Source organism: Schistocerca gregaria, chromosome 1, assembly GCF_023897955.1.
Source record: "Schistocerca gregaria isolate iqSchGreg1 chromosome 1, iqSchGreg1.2, whole genome shotgun sequence".
NCBI lineage: Eukaryota > Metazoa > Arthropoda > Insecta > Orthoptera > Acrididae > Schistocerca > Schistocerca gregaria.
The window spans coordinates 442225525-442250079 of NC_064920.1; the positions used below are offsets into that span (position 1 = coordinate 442225525).

The 24555-nt window shown below is 39.0% G+C and overlaps 1 protein-coding gene across 1 annotated transcript in view; it reads right to left on the minus strand.

Moving 5' to 3' along the window:
* LOC126351630 (nodal modulator 3) overlaps window positions 1-24555 on the minus strand; it is a 161093-nt gene that overhangs the window by 58322 nt on the left and 78216 nt on the right. The window contains exons 6-8 of the mRNA XM_050002621.1: window positions 21202-21370; window positions 17047-17338; window positions 228-433 (exon numbers count right to left, since the gene is read on the minus strand). Of these exons, the coding sequence (XP_049858578.1) occupies window positions 228-433; window positions 17047-17338; window positions 21202-21370 (667 nt within the window). The remainder of the gene's footprint in view (window positions 1-227; window positions 434-17046; window positions 17339-21201; window positions 21371-24555) is intronic.

Below are 24555 nucleotides of genomic sequence, written 5' to 3' on the forward strand. Positions count from 1 at the left end.
ATGGGCTGAAGCTGTAATTGTTGATTTGTTTGTTTCTGTGTGTGTGTGTGTGTGTGTGTGTGTGTGTGTGTGTGTGTGTGTGTTTTAAACAAGACTACCATTTTAAACTGATTTTTCTAAATACTTAGATTATGAGAACATGGATCTAAAAAACTTTAAATATTTTACACTAAATGGTAAAATTGTTATTCTTCTTTGATAAGAAATGAACATGAGTGTCTACATACCTCGTGCAACTGTTATCCCAACAGGTATTTTGGTATTATCATTATCCGGAGGTATAGTGTTCAAAACAACTGGTATATCCCCACAGTCATTACCGGGATTCAAACACAGCAATTCTCCTGAGAGCTGCACTTTCAATTGTGAAAACACAATACCTGACAAAACTGGGTGATCAGTGATTTCAAATGTATGAACAACTGGAGCAAACCTATAAAAAGAACGAACACCAGCGATAATGCCGCTAGTTCATTGAACATTATTATTATTTTAAATTTTGTATCTATCTTTACATCTGGATTACAATATTGTCTGAGGGAAACATTCCACGTGGGAAAAATATATCTAAAAACAAAGATGATGTGACTTACCAAACAAAAGCGCTGGCAGGTCGATAGACACACAAACAAACACAAACATACACACAAAATTCTAGCTTTCGCAACCAATGGTTGCTTCTTCAGGAAAGAGGGAAGGAGAAGGAAAGACGAAAGGATGTGGGTTTTAAGGGAGAGGGTAAGGAGTCATTCCAATCCCGGGAGCGGAAAGACTTACCTTAGGCGGAAAAAAGGACAGGTGTAGGGATGGACAAGAATACTATGTAGATTCCGTGGGTTGTGGAATACCAGTGTGGGAGGGGTGAGAAGGATAGTGGGTAAGACATCCCTCACACCAGGAAACAGTGCGAGGTAACCAGAAACTCTGGAGGAGAATATGATTCAGTTGCTCCAGTCCTGGGTGGTCGTGAGTCTTGAGGGGAACTCCTCTGTGGCTGGACGGTGGAACATTGCGAGGTGGTGGGTGAATTGAGAGAAAGGCACAGGAGACCAGTTTCTATACAAGGTTGAGAGGATAAATACTGTCTGTGAAGGCCTCAGTGAGACCCTTGGTGTATTTTGATGGAGACTGTTTATGATTACATATGCGACAGACATGGGTGGCTAGGCTGTGTGGAAGGGACTTCTTGGTACAGAATAGGTGGCACCTGTCGAAATTGAGGTATTGCTGGTGGTCGGTAGATTTGATATGGATGGAGGTATTGATGTAGCCATCTTTGAGGGGGAGTCAACATCGACAAAAGTGGCTTGTTGTGTTGGGTAGGACCATATGAAATGAATGGGCGAGAAGGTGTTGAGATTCTGGAGGAATGTGGATAGTGTGTCCTCATCCTCAACCCAGATCTATGTCTACATCTACATGGATACTTTGCAAATCACACTTAAGTGCCTGGCAGAGGGTTCACCGACCCACATTCACAATAAATCTCTATTAATTCAATCTTGTACAGTGCACAGAAAGAATGAACACCTATATCTTTCTGTGCAAGCTCTGATTTCCCGTATTTTATTAATAATATCGTTTCTCCCTATGTAGGCAGGCGTCAATAAAATATTTTTGCATTCGTAGGAGAAAATTGATGATTGAAATTTCCTGAGAAGATTCTGCCACAATGAAAAATGCCTCTGTCTCAATGATGTCCAACCAAATCCTGTTTCATTTCAGTGACACTCTCTCCCATATTTTGCGATAATACAGAACGTGCTGCCCTTTTTTGAACTTTCTTGGTGTACTCCGTTAATCCTATTTGGTAAAGATCCTACACTGCACAGCAGCATTCTAAAATAGGACAAACAAGCATAGTGTAGGCAGTCTCTTTAGTAGATCTGATAGATTTTCTTAGTGTCCTTCCAATAAAATGCAGTTTTGGGTTAACCTTCCCCCACAACATCTTCTATATGTTCCACCCAATTTAAGTTGTTCGTAATTGTAATTCCTAGGTATTTAGTTGAATTTATGGCATTTAGATTTGACTGATTTATTGTGTAATCGAAGTTTAACAGATACCATTTAGTACTCATGTGAATGACCTCACACTTTTCGTTATTTAGGGCCAACTGCCATACAGATATCTTTTGTGAATCATTTTGCAATTTGTTTTGATCTTTTGATGACTTTACTAGCACCATCTGCAAACAACCTAAGACGACTGTTCAGATTGTTTCCTAAATTGTTTATATAGATAAGGAACAGCAAAGAGCATATAACACTACCTTGGGGAATGCTAGAAACCACATTTGTTGTACTCGATGACTTTCCGCCAATTACTACGAACTGTGACTTCTCTGACAGAAAAACACGAATCCACTCATATAACCGAAACAATATTCAAGCAAGCAACTCCACTATAAGCCGCCTGTGTGGTACAATGTCAAAAGCCTTCTGGAAATCTAGAAATATGGTGTCAATTTGAAATTATTAGTCAATAGCACTCAACATGAAGACGTCATTAATGAATCTGAACCTGGTGAAGGGTTTTGGATTCTGGGTGGTTAGAAAAGATTCTTCTAGAAGCCCGTGAATAGGTTTGTATAAGATGTCCCGTGTGGTTGCCCATAACCGTACTCTCGATTTGTTTGTAGGTGATCTCTTCAAAGGAGAAGTAATTGTGGGTAAGGATGTAGTTGGTGATGGTGACTAGGAAGGAAGTTGTTGATTTGGAACCCATTGGGCATTGGGAAAGGCAGTGTTTAATAACAATAAAGCCATGGGCATTGTGGATATTAGCGCAAAGGGTGGTGGCATCAATAGTGGTGAGTAGACACCATGTGATAACAGAACAGGAACTGCGGAGAGTCTGTGGAAGAAATGGTTGATATCTTCTATATAGGAGGGTAGGTTCTGGTTAATAGACTGAAGGTGTTGGTCTACGAAAGCAGTGATTCTCTCAATGAGGGTACAGTAACTGGCCACAATGGGTCACCCTGGGTGGTTGGGTTTATGACTTTAGGAAGCATGCAAAGGCAGGAGTGTAGGGAGTGGTAGGGGTGAGGAGAGAGATGGACTCAAGAATAAAGAATTTTATTCACCATAGATTATTTTACAATGATATTGGCTTCATCATACAAGATGTAGTAGTACATACATAATAATAAAATAAACTAGAGTCAGTACATTATAGAATACATTTAAAGCAACGCAGGGTACCAAATTACACTAGAATAGTTTCTAAAAGTTAATGCAATAAGCTATGCTATAATATAATATAGTATTGTATTGTGTATTGTACACACTATGTAATTACACACGATTAACCACAGCACACAATAATATGTTTAACTACAGACAATTTTTAACTGCTAATATCCTCCTCAGGCATCTCAAAGAATTCTTTAATGTCATAGAATGGATGATCTGACAGCCAGCAGTACCACTTTAAAAAAAAAAAAAATTATATCCATAGACTGAACACGAATTGGCAGTTCACTAAACATTTTGCGTGGGTTTACTTTGTGGTAATTTCCTGTTCTTGCTGATCTGTGGGATGGTATGTCAAGATTACCCTTAGCCCTGGTGTTGTGTTCATGTATTTCCCCCTCTGGCAATAAATTCTGAAATATTATTTTGAATATAGAGTACAGTCACATAGATGTATAAATTTATAATTGTGAGTATTCTGAGTCTGGAAAAGAGGACTACAGTGCTCCCGATGACCTCTTTTATATATTATACATAAGACTTTTTTTTTGTAATTTCAAGATGTTCTTGATGTGAGAGGAGTGCCCCCATATAATCAGACCATATGAAATATGTGACTGGAATAGCCCAAAGTATGTCCCCCTAAGGTACTCCAAGCTCACTACCTCCCTTAGGTTCAACAGATGATATGCCTCCCGAGATATTTTTTCACATACGTGATTGACATGTTCCTCCCAACAGAGTTTTGAGTCAATGCGAATACCTAAGAATTTACTGACTTATTACCTACCTTATTTGAAATTCCTATTAAAAGTTGTTGGGTTTTATCAGGTGTTTCTTTTGTTAGGTTATTCAGATCTGAAATGTTCTGATGTGTGGTAAGTAGTGTTGTATTGTCAGCATAACATACAACAGGGTGGACTATGTTTTTAGGCAAATCATTAATAGCTATAATGAAGAAGAAGGGTCCAAGGATAGACCCCTGTGCTGATTTCCAGTACGGAAGAATTTACATTTCTGACAGAAACAAATGGTTTTCGGTTACTTAAGTATGAATTTATCACAGCTAAAGTGTTCCGTCACATCCCATACTCTAATTTCCCAAGTAGTACGTCAACAGCAATGCAATCGAAAGATTTGCTTAGGTCACACAATATAAGTAAAACTTTGTTAACTGCTTCCTTCTGTGAAACCACTGCTGATCCCACCAAAAATCCTGGTCCCTTGGTTGTGGTTTTTTTCTTCGGGTTGACTGTCGTATTCCACCTGTAGGTATTCTCACTCCTTGGGCTCGAGTTGCTATTCTTCTTTTTGAAAGTAGGTCTCTCTTCTTATATGGTGTCTTCTTTTCTGCCACATCATTTGCTGCTTATTCTAACTTTTGCACTGATCTCTTGGGTATGTTTATTTCTTGAGTAACTGTCCTCTCCACACATTCAGACTTCACTTTTAAGGATTCTGCTGTTATTTGTGCTGGAGTTGCGTCAGTAAAAATTTTCACTGATTCTTTATCTGAGTCTGCAGCATCCTTCCATTTATAAGTTCTATTGCTGTTTTGTACACTTCCCTGCTTGTTTCCACTGATTCATATAAATCCTTGTGGCAATTAGTTCTTTAGCAGTTGCATTTAGGTACTGTCCATGTGCTGTATATAGTCCTCGTTCCTACAAGTATTTTGTTTGTATGTTTGTGGATTGAATTTCTTGGTTTACACAAGACAATTCAGGCAGATCAACCTGTGTGATACTCCCACTACAATCACATTTGTATTTTGTAATGCTGACAAGGCTTTTTGTGGTGAAGAAATTGCCAAGTTGGCTTCATTCTTTGCTGTCTTTAGCCACTCTCCACATAACTGCAAAATCTTCATTTGTCAGCTTATGCAGATCATTGCATTTTTTAAATATTACCCTAGTGGCGGCACCTGGTATCACCTTTTCTTCAACGTCCTATTCATTTGAAGCTAAATTTAAAGTGTTTCTCCCACAGTCTCTGCCATGGCTATCAGAGGCAACAAATATTTTGGGTCACCTACTCACTGACTCACTCTCATGAGCAAAGGTTTGCCTTTTCATTGCTGCACCCTTAGATTGCTTTCTTTTCAAAACTGCGTTCTGTGTTATAAATCATGCTTTATGTTGGACACCTCGAATATGTAGTTTTTACACATTTCTTTCTTGGCTGATTTTCGCATGTGTAGTTCATTTGTTAGTACACATATAATTGTTTTTGAATACTTAAGTTCCTTTCTTACTATTCTGACTTCATTCTTTAACTTTTTGCACACACAAGTTTTTAATGGGTCTGTTTTAATTTCGGCCATATTGTCACATTCAGTACGAAAACAATCACTGCATTTCCAGCTTTTCACTCTATTTGTTGCATTTACACACAAGTAATGGAATTTCCTCTTCTACTTTGCACAACTCACACCTTTTCTTGCTGTTTTGTTACAGGAACACAGTTTATTCACACTTCCCCCTCACTTATTTCGTAAATAGTATTCAAATTTTCCGAACTGGTCCGGCCATTGTGCACGAGTTAGTTACAAAACACAATATGTCCCTGTTCTTTCAGCAGATCGCTGTACTTTTAGTTACATACAGAGAACAATTATTAATCAACATGTACTTATCATATATTAACCATATAACAATTCAACAATTTAAGGAAAGCTTGAAAAGGGTACACTGGGAGGATGTTTATCGGGAACCTGATGCAAATGTTAAATTTAACTTATTCCATGATAAACTTGTGGGTATATTTGAAAACAGTTTTCCTAAGAAATTAGTGAATCATAATTCAAATAAACTTGATAAAAAACCATGGCTGACTAAAGGGATTAAAATTTCTTGTAGCCGGAAATGGGAACTATACCAAGACACTAGAATAAGTCTAGATGAAGAAAAGCTCAACCATTATAAGAAATATTGTAATATATTAAGGAAAGTTATAAAAAAATCCAGAAGTATGTGTATCAAGTCTGAGATTAGCACCTCTGATGAAAAAGTTAAAACAATATGGAATATAGTTAAAAGGGAAACAGGGCAACCAAGGTCACAGGACAACAGTATTACTGTTAAGCACAATGAAAAGCTTATAAATGAAAAATCACAGGTTGAAAATATTTTTAATAATCATTTTATAAATGTAGTGGAAAATATAGGCACCAGCTGCTCACCAGATAGGGCACAACTCTATTGGAAAGAGGCATTCCCGGTGCAAACAAATGAAATTGAAATCCTACCCACCTCACCGTCTGAAATTAAGAAAATAATAAATTAACTTAAGAATAAAAACTCACATGGAACTGATGGTATCTCCAATAGAATACTAAAATCTTGTCCACACCTGATAAGTCGAGTTCTTAGCCACATACGTAATAGCTCACTGAATCAGGGAATATTTCCTGACAGATTGAAATATGCCATAGTTAAACCCTTGTATAAAAAAGGTGACAAGACAGACGTCAACAATTATCGTCCTATTTCACTTCTGACATCCTTCTCAAAAGTGTTTGAAAAAGTAATGTACTCAAGAGTAACTTTACACATTAGTGGGAATAACGTTTTAACAAAATGTCAGTTCGGTTTTCAGAAAGGTGTTTCAACAGATAGTGCTATACACGCTTTCACTGATCAAATTTTAAATGCTCTGGATAGTAGAACATCACCAATTGGGATTTTCTGTGATCTCTCTAAGGCTTTTGATTGTGTGGATCATGAAATCCTCTTAGATAAGCTGAAGTACTATGGAATGAATGGTTCAGTACACAGATGGTTCACTTCATATTTAACTGGTAGAATGCAGAAGGTTGAAACAGTAAACCCACATAGTACACAAAGGGCATCAGATTATTCAGACTGGGGATGTATCAAGAATGGGGTACCACAGGGTTCTATATCGGGGCCTTTATTGTTTTTAATATATGTCAATGACTTGCCTAATTATATTCATCAAGATGCAAGCTTGGTTCTCTTTGCAGATGACACAAGTATTGTAATCAAGCCTAAAAAGCAAGAATCAGCTGAGGAAAATGCAAATAATGTTTTTCAAAGAGTTATTAGGTGGTTTTCCGCAAATGGACTTTCATTGAACTTTGAAAAAACACTGTACATACAGTTCAGTACAGGGAAAGGCATACCACCGGAAATAAATATAGAGTGTGGGGGAAAATCTTTAGCTAAAGCAGATTGTTCAAAATTTCTGGGTGTCTGTATTGATCAGAATTTAAACTGGAAGACACACATTGATAATCTACTGAAACGATTGAGCTCAGCTACCTATGCTATTAGTGTCATTGCAAATTTTGGAGACAAGCACATCAGTAAGTTAGCTTACCATGCATATTTTCATTTGTTGCTTTCTTACGGAATCATCTTTTGGGGCAATTCATCACTAAGAAAGAAGGTATTTATTGCACAAAAATGTGTTATCAGAATAATGTCTGGGGCTCATCCCAGATCATCTTGTAGACAATTATTTAAAGAATTAGGGATATTGCCAGTAGCTTCACAATATATATACAGCCTAATGAAATTTGTTGTTAGTAACCCAGATCACTTCAGAATTAATAGCACAGTCCACAGCTACAATACTAGGAGACAGGGTGACCTTCACTACCGTTCATTGAATTTGACATTGGCACAAAAGGGGGTGAATTATACTGCCACAAAGATTTTTGGTCAATTGCCAAACAATATCAAAAGTCTGACAGACAACCAATCGGCATTCAAAAGTAAGTTAAGGGAATTCCTGAATGACAACTCCTTCTACTCCATAGATGAATTTTTAGACATAGGCCAAAGAAATACAGTAAGCATTAACAATTGTACCGTATATAAGACTAACAATGATTATTTGGGATAAATGAATCTTGTGTACTTTGACACGTTCCACATCATTACGAAAGAATCGTGTTCATGATCCATGGAACAAGTAATATAACTAACTAACTAAGAATATATTTAGCTTAAGCTCATTAAACTATCAAACTAACTTATTTTATGCACAACATTATCAGTACACAGCCACTCTAGGGATAGATTCTGAGATGAGCCTAAGGATTTTGGGAGAGACTGGAAATCTTGCCTGATTTCTGGAATGGGATCATCGTGGCAGGATTTGTAGGTGGATGAATCTGGCAGCTGGCAGAGTCCTTCTGAGAGTTAATCTTTGCAGTTCAAAACAACAGTGGTGGAGCCTCTGTCAACAGGTAGCATTATAAGGTTGGGATACGTTTTCAGAAGGTGGATTGCCTTTTTTTCAGATTTAAATATATTATTATGGCTCAGTTAGTTAAAAATATTCTTTATTTATTTATTTATTATTATAAATAAATATTCTTTATGTGTAATTTTATTTTAATTATTGTTATAGTTATTGGTTTTAGTTGGTTTAGCTAAATTTTATTTCCTTTTATCTTTACTCTCCTGAGACCCCGGAAAATATAAATATTTCAGTTTAAATACCACAGGAGAGCGAGAGCTGTATTCCGCAGTGGCGATCTTAAAGAAATTACTCGTTGTTATCTGCTCCACCTGAAATCTCTAAAACCTTTACTCGCTACACAGATCGCTTGGCACAACTGTGCGCTATTTTGCTTGATGAGTCTGGATGATAGGTCCAACTATTTAGCAAGTTAAAGTTTATTAATTGAGAGATAATATCAAGACAAATCTCGATTGCAGAAAATGCAGGTTCGCACTATCTTTCCAAACTTCACCTCTGAACGATCCTTGTCTCATAATATCGGTACCATGATAATTAATTTCGGTATGGAGATATACATAACTGGAGTACTCAATGTTAGTTATTGGAATGTATTTTGTGCAAAAAACTATTTGAACATTTACTACATACCATAACGGCATCTCATGACAATACATAATTTCTCTCTCTCTCTCTCTCTCTCTCTCTCTCTCTCTCTCTCTCCAGTCTCCTCTCACACATCCAATCTCTCCATTTTCTTCACAAAGAGTCCATAAAACAAATCTTTGGTTCAGTAAGACACAGAGATGCGTTTATATCATGGAACATCTTATTCTCGCAGTTGGTATATGCTGTTCACCACAATGTCAATTTGTCGCATCCAAATTGGAGTTTTGCATACATCGGTACACCAAGGTTTGAGGTTAAAGAATTCTGGGGAGTTAACAGGGGGTGATTTGGGGGCAGTTAGGCTGGATCACAGTTGGGAGGAGGAGTGAACTAAGTGCGGCAGGGTTCAACATTGGTCTTTGGTTGGGCCTGACTTGTAGAGCAGGTTACGAAAAAGTGTTTCCACTGTAGGGACTGGGGGAAGGAGAGAAGGTCTTTAACAAGTCCTGCATGAAAGGACTGATATTTCTGTGGGGCTACGGCATGTTTCAGGTCTGGCTAGGTCCTGTATTCTGTATGGTGGTGGGAGGCGTTTTTGAGGGTGGGGTAAACTTTGTAGGTCTGCATGGCGGGGTCTGTCACCTATAAGGGTATGTGGGGGAGATTTAGAGGTGGTTGTAGAGGTGGTGGATAGTGGTAGTCCAAGGCAGGAGTAAGAAGCGAACAGGTTGGAGAGTTTATTGAGGTGGCACTGTGTACACTCCTGGAGAGCAAGAGTCAGGGTGTGATATGGGATACAGGAGTTTCGGATCGCATAGCAAGAAAATTTTACAGATGGAGAGGAGGTATTGCATGAGCCTGATTGGCGTGATTTTGCAGGACTTTGTTGGTGAGGAAGAATCTGAACAGATGGAGGTCATTGTGGAAGGAAAGGTCGCAGCCGGAGAGGGGTAATTTGATGGTAAGGTCATTTGGGGGGGGGGGGGGGGATTCCATGAGCCAAGTAACAACGCATGAACAGTATGTGGCACATGGTTATGGCTAGGGATAATGAAACTTTTCTGTATTGACTCTGATGGAAAGAGCAAGGATTCTTTGTGGAGGATAAAACATCTAAAAATACATATATAACACGCAAAAAGTTCACAAAAATACATCAAAGTATGTGGGAAAAAATCACATATGAAATATGGGGAAACAAGATGAAATCTGATGAAGTAGATCTAGAGTGAAAACCAACTGAAATCGACATGAAAACATACTGAGATCAAAGAAAAAATAAATAAAAAGAGTGTAATGTGGGTTGCAAGTCTGTGGGTGGATAAGAGTAAAGAAAGAGGCAGCAGGTGTGACTAGATTGGGTGAGGTTAGTATATGTGACGTGGAATAAGAGAGAAGAAAGAGTGGGGGTTGGGGAGGAAATGGTAGTATGAGGTACAAGTTTGTGTGGTCCAGGAAGGTGCGGAAAATAACATGCTAAAATATGCAAGAGTGATGCAGAGTGATCGATTTGAAGGTCTAGGATTAATGATACCGGCGGGCGTAATGTGGGACATGAGATGCAGCACCAACAATCAGTGCGGTCTTGTAGCCATCTGCTGTGCGCAGATGGTCGATACAGTGTGGGTCATAAGTTGAACATGTGATGCAGTTTGAATGGCGACAAGTGACACACAGGAAAGAAGAGAAAGCAAAGTAGACACCAAGTATAGTGCTTTAGAAAATTAGTAACAAAGGGAAAAAGTAGTAACAAAGGAAACCAGCACTGGTTTACCGGATGGAAGAAAAGCCTTTAGGCAAAATCAAACAACTGAAAATCAAGGAAGGAATAATGCAATATTATGGAAAGGATAGATTAATAATCACCACGTAGCGGAGAGGATGAGTCACAGATAGGCACAACAAAGAGGTTTTTTGATGGGGTGAGGAGGAGGCTGAGGAAGAGAAGGGGATGATTAGCAGGATAGAGGTGAGGTAAAGGGCTACTTGTGGGAGAATACATGGATAAGGAGAGGGAGAGAGAGAGAGAGAGAGAGAGAGAGAGAGAGAGAGGCTACATGAAGTCGGAACGTTATACAGAGGACAGGAAGAGAGAGGGGCGTGTGGGTTTGGGGGGGGGGGGGGGGGAGAGGGGGCGGATGGGCAGCACAAAATGAGAGGAGTAAATAGACTGTGGGTACATTGGTGGAACAGAGGATTGTGTGGTGTCAGAGTGTAAACGGGCGAGGGGGTAGCTGGATGTAGGACAACAACTAACGAAGGTTGAGACCAGGAGGGCTACTTGAAAGTAGGTCATGCTACAGGGAGAGTTGTCACACAATAGGAAGAGTTCCCACATGCGTAATTCAGAAAAGCACGAGTTGCTAGGAAGGATCCCGATGGCACAGCCTGTGAAGCAATCACTGCATCATGCAGTTTGAATGGCGACAAGTGACACACAGGAAGGAAGAGAAAGCAAGGTAGACCCTTCGCCACACACCGTCAGGTGGCTTGCGGAGTATGAATGTAGATGTAGATATCAAAAACGTCATGTTAGGTGGCTTGCTCAGCAATGGAGTGGTCCAGCTGTTTCTTGGCCACAGTTTGTTGGTGACCATTCATGTGGACAGACAGCTTGTTGGTTGTCCTACCTCTGATATGATAGGTGATGTTCGTGACCAGAATAGAGTAGCTGGTGGTGGGAGGATGTATGGAACAGGTCGTGCATCTAGGTCTATTACAGGGATATGAGCCATGAGACACAGGATAGGGAGCAGGAGTTGTGTAGGGATGGGTGAGGATACTGTATAGGTTCGGCAGGCGATGGAATACCAATGTGAGAGGAATGGGAAGGATAGTGGATAGGCCATTCCTCTTATCAGAGCATGATGAGAAGCAAACAGAATATGATTTAGTTCTCTCAGTACTCGGTGAAACTGGATCACAAGGGGAATGCTCGTCTGTGACTAGGCGGTGGGACTTCAAAGGTGAGGGACCAGGGACATCTATTTCTGTACAAGGTTGGGATGGTAATTATGGTCCACGAATGCCTCAGTGAGACCCTTGGTGTATTTCAAGAGAGATTTCTCATCACTACAGATGCAACAGCCATGAGGAATGTCCTACCCACTATGCTTCCCACTTCTCCCACTGTGGTATTCCACCATCCACCGAAAATTCACAGTGTCCTCATCCATCCCTACACAACTCCCACTCCCAACCCCTTGCCTCATGGCTCATATCTCGCAACTATTGTGTTGTGTTCTATGTGGGCATGACAACCAACAAGCTGTTTGTTTGCATGAATGGCCACTGACAAACTGGATCACACAGCTGCTAAGCACACTGCCCGGCACAACATTCTCCATTTTAATGGCTGCTTCGCAGACTGTGCCATTTGGATCCTTCCTACCAATACCTGCTTTTCTGAATTGCATGGGTGGGACCTCTCCTTACAGTGTACCCTATGTTCCGTAACCCTCCTGGTCTCAACCTGCATTAGTCTTTGTCATGCACACACCTATTTCCTTCTCTGTTTACACTACACTACACTACACAGCCCTCTATTCCATTAATGCACCCACATTCTCTTCACTTCTCTCTTTTACCACCGCCCCTCCCTCCCCCCCCCCCTCCCAACTGCCCCCTCCATTTAACCTCCCGACAACACCTAACTGTCCTACCATCTTGTCCCTGTATGCTCCCACAGCAGCACTTTATTGTCTCTCCCCCTCCCCCTCCCTGTCCCAGCCTCCTCCTTACCCCCAACATCCAGAGAGCTTCTCCCATCAAATGCTGTTGCTCGGAGTCTGGTCTCGACGGCCAGAGACTGTGGTCATGGGTGTGAGAGTTGCATTTGCATGCATGCGTGTGTGTGTTTGTGTTTGTTGTCTAATTCCGATAAAGGCATTTTTGACTGAGAGTTTACTTGATTGACAGTCCTTTTTGTTGTGCCTGTTTGCAACTCAGCATGTCTGCTATATAGTGAGTAGTAATCTACCCTTTTTATAACATTGTCATTATTCCATTCTGGACATTCCATTGTTTAACTTTGTTCAGTAGTGTGACATTTATGCAACCACTTACGGTGCAACATGTTTTATTTAGTGTGGCATTTACTTTCTTTGTATTGCAGATCTGTTCCAGATGTGTAGGCATATTCGGCTGGAGAGAATTAAAGACCATTAGCTGTTGTTTCAAGAACAGGAAAGTTTGCATCACATTTGCTGTACACCAATTTTCTCAGGGCATTATTTCTTGCTGCCAATTTTTTGGGTGTAAAGTGTTTAAATAATGTTATGACTTTGGCAATTACATGCTCTCCTGCTGCACCATAATATTCAGTGACCAGAATCATCAATAATATCCAATGGCTTATCCAACCTGTGTAGTAAAACAGTTCAAAATAGATGCTGGCAACTGATTCTCAGCCATCAGTAACTTGTTAGCAAGAGGTTTCTACTTTATTAATTCCTGTAAGCATCATCAATTTAAAATTTCAACTAATTGTAGGGCCCCAGAGTTGTTTTGCATAACATGCTGCAGCTGTACACATTCTTGATGCTTCTTGATGCTTTCTCTGCTCACCTTCCATTATATTGTCTTCTTGGTCCTTTCATATCGTCCTAGCAATTCACCCAACTGCTTGTTGAGCAAAAATCAGTTTTTGAATGGCTTTCATAATGAAAATCCACGTGTCATTGATGTAAGTTTGATTATAAACCTTCCAATGCGTAAACATTGGCAGTTTAATTTTGAATACTCTAGTTACAACAAAATATTGCTATCTCCACACATCTTATGATTTTCTGTTTATTTCTTTTCCTGTCTTTCCAGTGATTATCTTTAGCTGTCCTAAATACAAAAGTTTATCAAGTGGTTCTATCACTTCATTTTTAATTTATATGTGCTGACCATATATAATTTTAGCTCTAGTGTATTTTAATTCCAAATTTCCTGTATTGACTACTTCTATTAGGTACTGAAGGATTTCTGACCTAGAGGCACACATGCAACACATATGAAAAGTGTGCAAAAGTGATTGAGTGCAGAAAGACACTATTTACTGCTAAACAAGTTTCAGATCAGATGATATAATTGTGTACAGGTATACATGTAATTGGACTTTAAGTACATTTTCCTGGGTTATATGTACATATTTATATCCTGAAAATGGGCATAGAGGCTGAAAGGAGCTGATTACGTCAGGATGTCCATCTTGTGTATAACAAAGAAAAAATGAAACAATGGAAAGTCCACGTTGGAATATCAAAAAAGTTATGTAAAGGATATATTGCTACTCATCGTGAAGATGACACAACTGAGTTGCAGACAGGCACAGCATAAAGACTTACACACTGAGCTTACAGTCAAACCTTTCATCAGAAAGGAAAAGAAACACACTCACTCATTCACACAAACGAGCACACTTCACATGCACACGATCACTGTCTCCAGCACCTCCAGCCAGAAGGAAACTGTATCACATCGAGCAGAAGCAGCAATTCAAAGTGGGGCATGGTAATGGGAGGGATAGTAGGTTGCAGTTGCGGGAGTCAGTATTGCCTAATGGGGCATGCACGGCCTAGGTGGCAGGACAAGAATGCTCTGTGCTGTCAGGATGCTCCGGGTTAGGAAGGGGGGCAGGGGCAGAAAAGGAGAGGAGCAGAGGAGGAGAGGAGCAGAGGAGGAGAAAAGACTAGTGGGTGTGTTGGCACACAGCAGTGCACAATGAGGGTGAGTGGACATTAATTAGGAAGAGGTGATAAGAAAGGGTGCAGAAACTGTTGAGCAGTAGCAAGTCTGCAATTTATTTACCTCTGCTGCTATCAGTTAATTTGATTCTCAAATAGCAAAATTCATCTATATAATTTTCCCCATTCCCAAGCAAATTATTCTGTAACACTTCAGGACGTGTCCTATCAATCTATTCCTTCTTTTACACCGAAGCATCATAAATTCCTTTTCTCCCTGGTTTGACTCAGTACATCTTCATTACTTACACATTCAGCCCATATAATCTTCATCAATCTTCTGTAGCACCACATTTTATAAGCTTCTATTTTCTTGCCTGTAATGTTTGTTGTCTGTGTCTCACTTCAATATATTGGTCCACTCAAGACAAATAGTTTCAGACAAGAGTTTCTAACACTTAAATTTATGTTTGACATTAACAAATTTCTTTTCTTCAAAAAAGTTTCTCCTCCAATATCAAGTCTACATTTTATATCTCCTTTACCTCTGCTGCTGTCAGTTAATTTGCTTCTCAAACAGCAAAATTCAAATATTATAAAGGGCGTTTAAAAAGAAATGAGCCAGAGGCATAGTTACAGAAACCAGCATCTGTATGTTAGAAGTATTGACTCTGGCTGTTGAGACACTTGTCCCACCACAGTGGGCAGTGAATGGCTGCATCATAAAATTCCCAGGGCTTCAACATTAACCAGTTCCACATGTACAGCTGGATTTCATAGTCCGAGGTGACTTGGTTGCCTCTCAGAGCCTTTTTAAGGGGACCAGAAACGGCGTATTCATAGGAAGAGAGGTCCTGATTGTATGGAGGGTGGCCGAGAACCTCCCATTTTAATTTCTGCAGGAGTGCTGTGTCTCTGTTGACTGTATGAAGCTTTGCATTGTCATGGAGTAGAATGATCCCACAGGTGAGATTGCCTGGACATTTTGGTTTGATCGCTTGGTGAAGGGTGGTCAAGGTTTGTGAGTAACGTTGGGCGTTCTCTGTTGTCCCATGCTGCAGGAAGTGAATCAGAAGGGGGCCATTTTGGTCAAAGAATTATACTTTTAGTGTCATTCCTTAATTTAATTATCTTTGCATCACCTTATTTAAGATGATTGCATTCCATTATGCTTGTATTATTTTTATTTATCATCTTATAACCTCTTTTTTCAGCTCTATCCATTCTATTCACCTCATCTAGCAAGTTGTGTGCTCTCTCAGATACGATTACATGCCATCGACAAACTAAGTTTTCTTTTTATTTCTTTTTCCTAACATTTAATGTCTTTTCCAAATTTCTCCCTGGTTTCCATTACTGCTTTCTCCGCGAACAAATTGAACAATATGGATTTTAGGCTACAAATCTGACTCTCTCCCTTCTCAGCTACTGCCTCCCTTTTACATCCTCTGATCTTCTAACAGCAGCCTGGTTTCTGTATATAAATGTAGGTTTACCTTTCTTCATTCTATAATCTATGATAAGTCATAAGGTTAGTATTGCTTAGTGTGTTCCTACTTCCTTTCCATTTTTCTGTAAATAATTCAATTAAGTATTTTGCGGTCATGACTTACAGCAATAATGCTTCAGTAATACTCACACCTATCTTCTTTAATACTGGGATATTACATTCTTCTTGAAGGGTGTGTGTGTGTGAGAGAGAGAGAGAGAGAGAGAGAGAGAGAGAGAGAGAGAGAGAGAGTGTTTGTGTACTCTTGCTCGTGGAAAAGTATTGGTCCTAAAGTTAGCAAAATTTTCAGTTTGTTTATGTGCCTCCACTATTTGGTGGGTGGTTACCTTTACTTTACTTTATTATTTTTTATCAAGCATATTTAACAATTTTTTTTAGCAACCACATTAAACAAACTGAAAAAGCTTAGTTATTCTCTATTGCTAAACAGTCTATTTCATCTCCCCATGAAGGATGTTTAGTTTGGAATGAACACAGGAAGGGTGCGGATGATTTTGTAAGTGTAAAAATGTGGTGATGTAGAAGATATTAGTCAGTCTACTTAGGAATCAAACTATTATCAACAAAAAATCAATACAAAGCTTGTGTAACGTGAATTTCATATGCTGTTGCCCAACATACTGGCAAAATCACCTGACAAAAATGTATTCTACATTTATGTTTTATTCTATTCATAGATGGAATGATAAAAATACTGACAGGTTCCACTCACAGTAAGGGATTATAATTACAGGTATGATCTATAGGATATGTGAATAAATGTGGTTCTATGTCCTTTCTAATGGACAGTGCTTGTATCTTCATTATAGTCATTTTTTTGGTGTGTTATATTCTATTAACACTTACTGTAATCCACGATGTTTCTCCTCTTCTGTCACTTCCACACTAGCCTCGTATTTTCCAGGGGCAAGAAAGTGGCAAAACTCGCCACTTCCATGGTTTAACTTCAAGGTAATTTTTTCACTTTCACTTCCTTTCTTGGAGATGAGGATATTTCTTGGGCCTCTTTCCGCAACACCAGTTGTTAAGTGGTGAGGTGTTATACTACCACAAACCTTGAAAGCAGAAGGATATATATCTGCCAGCTGTGGTGTATTAGGCGTTATCTTGACAGGTGTATCCTGGAATTGCATATCACCTGCAAAATAAAATAAAAGATGGGTAAAACTCTTATAGATGCTTGATTTTTAAGGGCTAGTGAGACAAGCCAAATCCAGACCATCATACTTGGCAAACAATTAAAAGTGTAACTAGTTTATATCACAACGAAAAAATGCACATACAAATTGCATCTCTTTGGCTATATGCCTTTGCAAATCTGCCTTAACTCTTAGACTTTCAGAGTCATCATCATTTTCTTCTAAAGTTTCCAGCCCCGGGCTGGGTCTCTTGGGTACATAAGTTCTCGAACTTTTCCTGTTGTCAGACTTTGGAATAATATACCAAAACATCAGTCTTGCTTGTCAATGAGTTATTGCCTCTACTCTTTGATAAGCTGTTGCTTTTACACCAAAATAACTTCACTGTCAGTGTTTTACCATTTTCTATCGACCACATTTAATGAAAGTGGCAAAACTCACTACTTCCATGATTTATTTTCAAGACAACTGTACCACCTTCACTTTCTGTCTAGGAGATGTGGATATTTCTTGGGCCTCTTTCCACACACCAGGGGGAATGGTGTATTGTTTAGAGCAGTAGACTGAAATGGGGGAGAGGGGAGGGGAGGAGGGATGATTTGTGGACAAGGAAGTGAAAGAAATTCTCCATTACTACTCAAGTTTCTTTATTTAATTCTGATGAATGCTGTTGATCTGATCATGACCGTAACAATATCCTCTACGAAGTACAGCCTGCAGCCTGTTTCTGTTTGCATTCTGCTTGAAAGCACCAAAATTCAGACTAAGATTGGTTGGTTGGTTGGTTGGTTGGTGGAGAGGAGACCAAACAGCGAGGTCATTGGTCCCATCAGATTAGGAAAGGATGGGGAAGGAAGTCGGCTGTGACCTTTCAAAGGAACCATCCCGGCATTTGCCTGAAGCGATTAAGTGAAATCACAAGAAACCTAAATCAGGATGGCCCAACGTGGGTTTGAGCTGTCACCCTCCCGAATAAGAGTCGAGTGTACTAATCACTATATCACCTCACTCAGTCAATCAGATTAATTATGAATAATTATTGGAAGATTACGATATGATAGTGGGCTTTCATGGAAAACAATGAAGGTCCATGATGGTGGGTCTATATATTAATGTGCATAAGCTAATTTACAGTAAGTTTCTTCAGATTCAGCACAACCTAGAAGATGAATCAGTTATGATATTGACTACGAGATAGTCTAAAGTTTACATGAGAAGATGTAGGTATGCCCAGCAGGCAAAGAAAGACATTTCTGGTGCTTCCAGTGCGATCTTGTACTGCATTGCTCATGCATGAAAACTGTTTTTCTCTATTGTCTACTCTTCATTCAATCACTATAAAATTCTGAACCTTTGTGTGTGATAATTTTGGGAAAAAATAAAATAAAATAAAAAATCTTTAGCCAATTCCTCTGATCACTTCATATGGAAAAATTGCATCTTGTGAAAAAATGATGTATTGGAGACATAATAAATATGGATTATATTTTTTTTCAGGAAGATATTCCTGCATATAGTTCCTTATAAAAATGAATGTCATATATGACAGTGGTAAAGTCACAATATGATTTCCCTTTCTGTGAGGTGATCATCTGAAGTAACGTTATGTTCATCCAATTTTTATTAGATCCCGGAGATGACAAATGCAGAGAAACATCAGTGCATTAAGTTTGACAACTTAGAACATACCTTAGCACATAATTTAAAAGAATTCAGTGATTGTATTAAAAGGACAGTTCACTTGAAAAAAACTGTAAAATTACAAAGAGACAAAATAGCTGGCCACTCATTTCCTTCTGCATACAAAATTTCAAGTATTGCCAATAATTCATTTAAAAGTAGGAATCCCATTACCTAGCTTTCACAATTGCTAGTTCCTTCTTCAGAGACGAAGTCTGTGCTACAGCAATACGTGACTATCAGGCAAGCAACAGTGAATTGGCAGGTTGTACCCAGGAGCAGTATCTTCTTAAGGGAAGGTTTACTATATTTTGGTTAAAAAAAATCGATTTTTTTTTAATTTCGTTTTTGGATCTGTAAAAGTGTTTAGTGAAGCACACGTGTGACAAGTGCGACTAAAATGCCGCGAAAACCCGGGAGAGACCGTCGATTGATTGAGAGGCCAAGGAAATTCAAAGAGAACCAGCACACGGCTGAACACGAGACTATGTTCACGAGAAGATCCGCGAAAAATCTGAAATTCACTGACTACAATGACATTGAGATTGATCCTGGATTTTCCTACATGATGCTGGACTTTTTGGGATTCTTCAGCTTTTTATCGACTTCCATGGGAAAGGTAGGTAGTAACTGATCGTTTACTACCTGCCTTCTGCATGGAACATGCCTATCTCACCACTGAATACTAGTGTTAGATGCATACGGTTGCTGTCAACAAGTACGGGCCTGAAGATGATGATGTAACAACATCAAAACTAGTTGCCAATAAAACCAATACCTTAATACAGCTGGAGGAATTTTGTCAATTTTAACAAAGGTCTTTCTGGTCTTAACTCATGAGCTGTGGGACAAACTTGGCAGCAACATGATTCATTCAAAGATGCTGTGTCAAGATTTCATGACGTGATTTAACTGATATGGTACATTCTTCAGCAATATCTTGGACAGTCGGGTTTTCTTGAGTTTCACATAAAATTTAATGCAGATGCATTGTTCCTCTAACTCTGCCAGCTCAAAAGTTGCAAACTGTGTGACACAATGTTTTATTTAATACATCACTGAACAATAACTAACATTCATACAACAATGAAACTTCCAGCAGTTACATTAACCACACGAGTCTGCTAGGATGTCAACCTCATCTACCTCATCTTGCTTCAAAACACCATTGGCATGAAATTACAAATGTTCCGAAACTTTTTGAACAGACCTCGTAATCCAGTGAAATACAATAATGTTACTATGATTGTCACCTGATAACTGAAATACAGTATAAATAAAGAAGACCATCCCCAGAACCCAACAGTTTTGACATCCGGAAAAGGGCCACTACAAGGATGGTCAACTTTTTGGTTATATTGTTGTTTTAGTGTTCATAATGACTCTGCCTGACACCAAAGGGGATTTTATTCAAGCTGACACTAGCTGTGGAAGGCTACACACTCATATAAAACTGTCATTGGTTATAAGAAACTAGAACTGCAGAATTTTGCTTTGCAGCTTGAAGTAATATAAATACTCACATCATTCACTGAGATTTGTTCACAATCAGATTTTATTGGCGAAGTGTACTAAAAGAAAAAGGAAAAAGAAACAAGAAAATGAACTCTCAAAATTAATTACAGATGTGCAAAAACATTACTGGTGGTTCTAGATTAACAGGAAAATAATTAATTACACAGCATACTGTGTCAACGTGTCAAGATGTACATCCCTACAGAAAGTGTACATCCCGACAGAAAGTAAAGTAAGTGAATAAGTGATTTTACTCTTAATTTGGACAAAAGCTACATTATAGTTTGGGCCCTTTTCATATTTTCTGGTCTTGATCCAACAGCTTTAGTTCCTTGAAGTATGAATGCTAAAAGAATGACAGTTCTCTTTTACCCATAGTTTGGCAGCACTTTGGAACTGACAATTTAGATGTCCAATATGAAAGTTCTGTTGTTCATAAAGTAAAGTCCATAATCAGGTGGCTCAATGAAATACATATGAATAAAACCAAATGGGTATGCTCCAGTCCTCATTCCATCCCCACTGAGATTACTGTGGACACGTTACAATGCCGTCTGACAACCAGACCCACTTCTTCGTAATAAGTGCTCATGGTCATTCACATAAAACCATTTTGAAATGCACTATAACAACTAGATTTTAAATGTGGAGCTATATGTAAACTCACTTGCAACAACCTGGAGTTTGTATGTTCCTGCCTGCATGTTTTCTAAGTGATATGATCCATCCGATTTCGTAACACTTCTGATGGACCCATCCAAAAGTATAGTAGCTCCCTCTATGCCTTTACCACCTGGTCCAAGCAAAAGCTTTCCACTTACACTGAAACCTTTAACCTGCAAAAAATAGAAAAAGGTTCTTATGAAACTATACATTGCACATGCTTGTGGGCACACACACACACACACACACACACAGACAGACAGAGAGAGAGAGAGAGAGAGAGAGAGAGAGAGAGAGAGAGAGAGAGAGAGGTGCAGGGTGCAGTGTAAATAAACCTCCCTCCAACACTTCTGGTTCTTGTCTTGCTCATTTATCTTTGAACAATTAACACCTTGAATTTAGAGGCCTTAAGAATCTTTTTCTCTCAGTTGTCATGTGAGCATCCTTCTCCTGGTCTCCTTCCCGCAACATTTTGATGGAAGCATGCCAGAGGGGTCATGAGGGGAGAAAGCCTCTTTACATATCTGTACCACTTCAAAAGTCTCCAGCAGGCTTCTTCCTAATCCTTACAAAATTAGATTTCCTTGTTCCACAAAATATCCATTTTTGTTTTCTTTAGACAAATACAGAGGAACTTCTTATTTGATGCCTGAAGACACTTCTTACAAAGATACTTCTTACATGTTTTAGCAAATACTGCTACTTCTAGATCAAATGTTAACATGGATTTGAAATATGTTCTGTAAAGGAAATTCCTAGAAATTTGTTGAAATATTCAGAGTACCTAACAAACCGAATGGTAGATCTTAGAAATTTTTTGTATTCTGTTTCCAATTTCTTGATGTATAGTGTAGCTAAAAGTACTACAAGTTGGCCACTATATATATATCCTCATCTTCAATTTTTAGATGGACTCTTGGAGAGTTCCTCCTTAACAGCAAACTTAATGTAGTATTTTTTCCAGATTTAGTATACATTTTCATGAATTCTTCCAGACAAAAATCTAGTTTGGTTTGACCTCAACTTCTATCTTGCTACAAACCAATAGACTATCAGCAAAAACTAAGGCTATTTGCCGAGTCCCCCCCCCCCCCCCCCCCCCCTCTTAAATTTCGAAAGACTGCCCCCGCCATGAACCACGAACCTTGCCGTTGGTGGGGAGACTTGCGTGCCCCAGCAATACAGATAGCTGTATTATAGGTGCAACCACAACAGAAGGGTATCTGTTGAGAGGCCAGAGAAACATATGGTTCCTGAAGAGGGGCAGCAGCCTTTTCATTAGTTGCAGGGGCAACAGTCTTTATAATTGACTGATCTGGCCTTGTAACATTAAACAAAACAGCCTTGCTACTGCTAACAGCTGAAAGCAAGGGGAAACTGCAGCCATAATTTTTCCCGAGGGCATGCAGTTTTATTGTATGGTTAAATGATTATGGCATCCTCTTGGGTAAAATAATCCCCCATTCGAATCTCTGGGCGGAGAAAGAAAACTGGCGTTCTAAAGATCGGAGTGTGGAAAGTCAGATCTCTTAATCAGACAGGTATGTTAGAAAATTTAAAAAGGGAAAGGAATACATTAAAGTTAGATATAATTGGAATTAGTGAAGTTCAGTGGCATGAGGAACAAGACTTCTGGTCAAGTGAATAAAGGGTTATTATAAATACAAAATCAAATAAGGGTGATGCAGGAGTAGGAGTGCAGATAAGCTACTATGAACAGCATACTGACCGCATTATTGTAGCCAAGACAGACACGAAGTCCACGCCTACCACAGTAGTACAAGTTTATATGCCAACTACCTCTGCAGATGATGAAGAGATTGAAGAATGATGCAATAAAAGAAATTGTTCAGATAGTTAAGGGAGAGAAAAATTTAATAGTCATGGGGGACTGGAATTCAATGGTAGGGAAAGGAAGAGAAGGAAAAGTAGTAGGTGAATATGGATTGGGGGTAAGGAATAAAAGAAGAAACCACCTCATAGAATTTTGCACAGAGCATAACTTAATCATAGCTAACACTTTGTTTAAGAATCATGAAAGAAGGCTGTATACGTAGAAGAGGCCTAGAGACACTAGAAGATTTCAGATAGATAAAATAATGGTAAGACAGAGATTTAGGAGCCAGTTTATAAATTGTAAGACATTTCCAGGGCAGATGTGGACTCTGACCACAATTTATTGGTTATGAACTGTAGATTAACAGAAGAAACTGCTGGATAAACTGGAGGAACCAGAGGTTGTAGAGAGTTTCAGGGACAGCATTAGGTAACAGTTGACAAGATCAGGGGAAAAAAATACAGTAGAAGAAGAATGGGTAGCTTTGAGAGAGGAAATAGTGAAAGCAGCAAAGGATCAAGTACATAAAAAGACAATGGCAGGTAGCAATCCTTGGGTGACAGAAGAGGGATTGAATTTAATTGATGAAAGAAGAAAATATAAAAATGCAGTAAATGAAACACGTAAAAACGAAGAAACTCATCTCAGAAATACATATTGCCTGCAGGAAAATTAAAAACACTATTGGAGAAAAGAGAACCACCTATATGAATATCACGAGCTGAGATGGAAAACCAGTACTAAGCAAAGAAGGGAAAGCAGAAAGATGGAAGGAGTATATAGAGGGTCTATACAAGAGCGATGTACTTGAGGGGAATATTATGGAAATAGGAAAGGATGTACATGAAGATGAAATGGGAGATACAATACTGCATGAAGAATTTGAGAGAGCACTGAAAGACCTAAGTCAAAAAAAGGCCCTGGGAGTGGATAACATTCCTTAAGAACTACTGATGGCCTCAGGAGAGCCAGCTATGACAAAACTCTACCACCTGCTGAACAAGATGTACGAGACAGGCAAAATACCCTCAGACTATAAGAACATAGTAATTCCAATCCCAAAGAAACCACGAATTGACATGTGTAAAAATTATTGAACTATCACTTTAATAAGTCATGGCTGCAAAATACTAACATAAATTCTTTACAGACGAATGGAAAAACTGGTAGAAGCTGATCTCAGGGAGGATCAGTTTGGATTTCGAAGAAAGGTTGGAACACATGAGGCAATACTGACACTGTGACTTATCTTAAAAGATAGATTAAGGAAAGGTAAACCTACAATTCTAGCATTTGTAGACTTAAAGAAAGCTTATGAAAATGTTAACTGGAATACTCTCTTTCAAATTCTGAAGGTGGCTGGGAGTCAAATAAAGGGAGCAAAAGGCTATTTACAATTTCTACAGAAACCAGATAGCAGTTATAAGAGTCAAGGGTCATGAAAGGGAAGCAGCGGTTGAGAAGAGAGTAAGGCAGGGTTGTAGCCTATCTCTGATGTTATTCAATCTGGATACTGAGCAA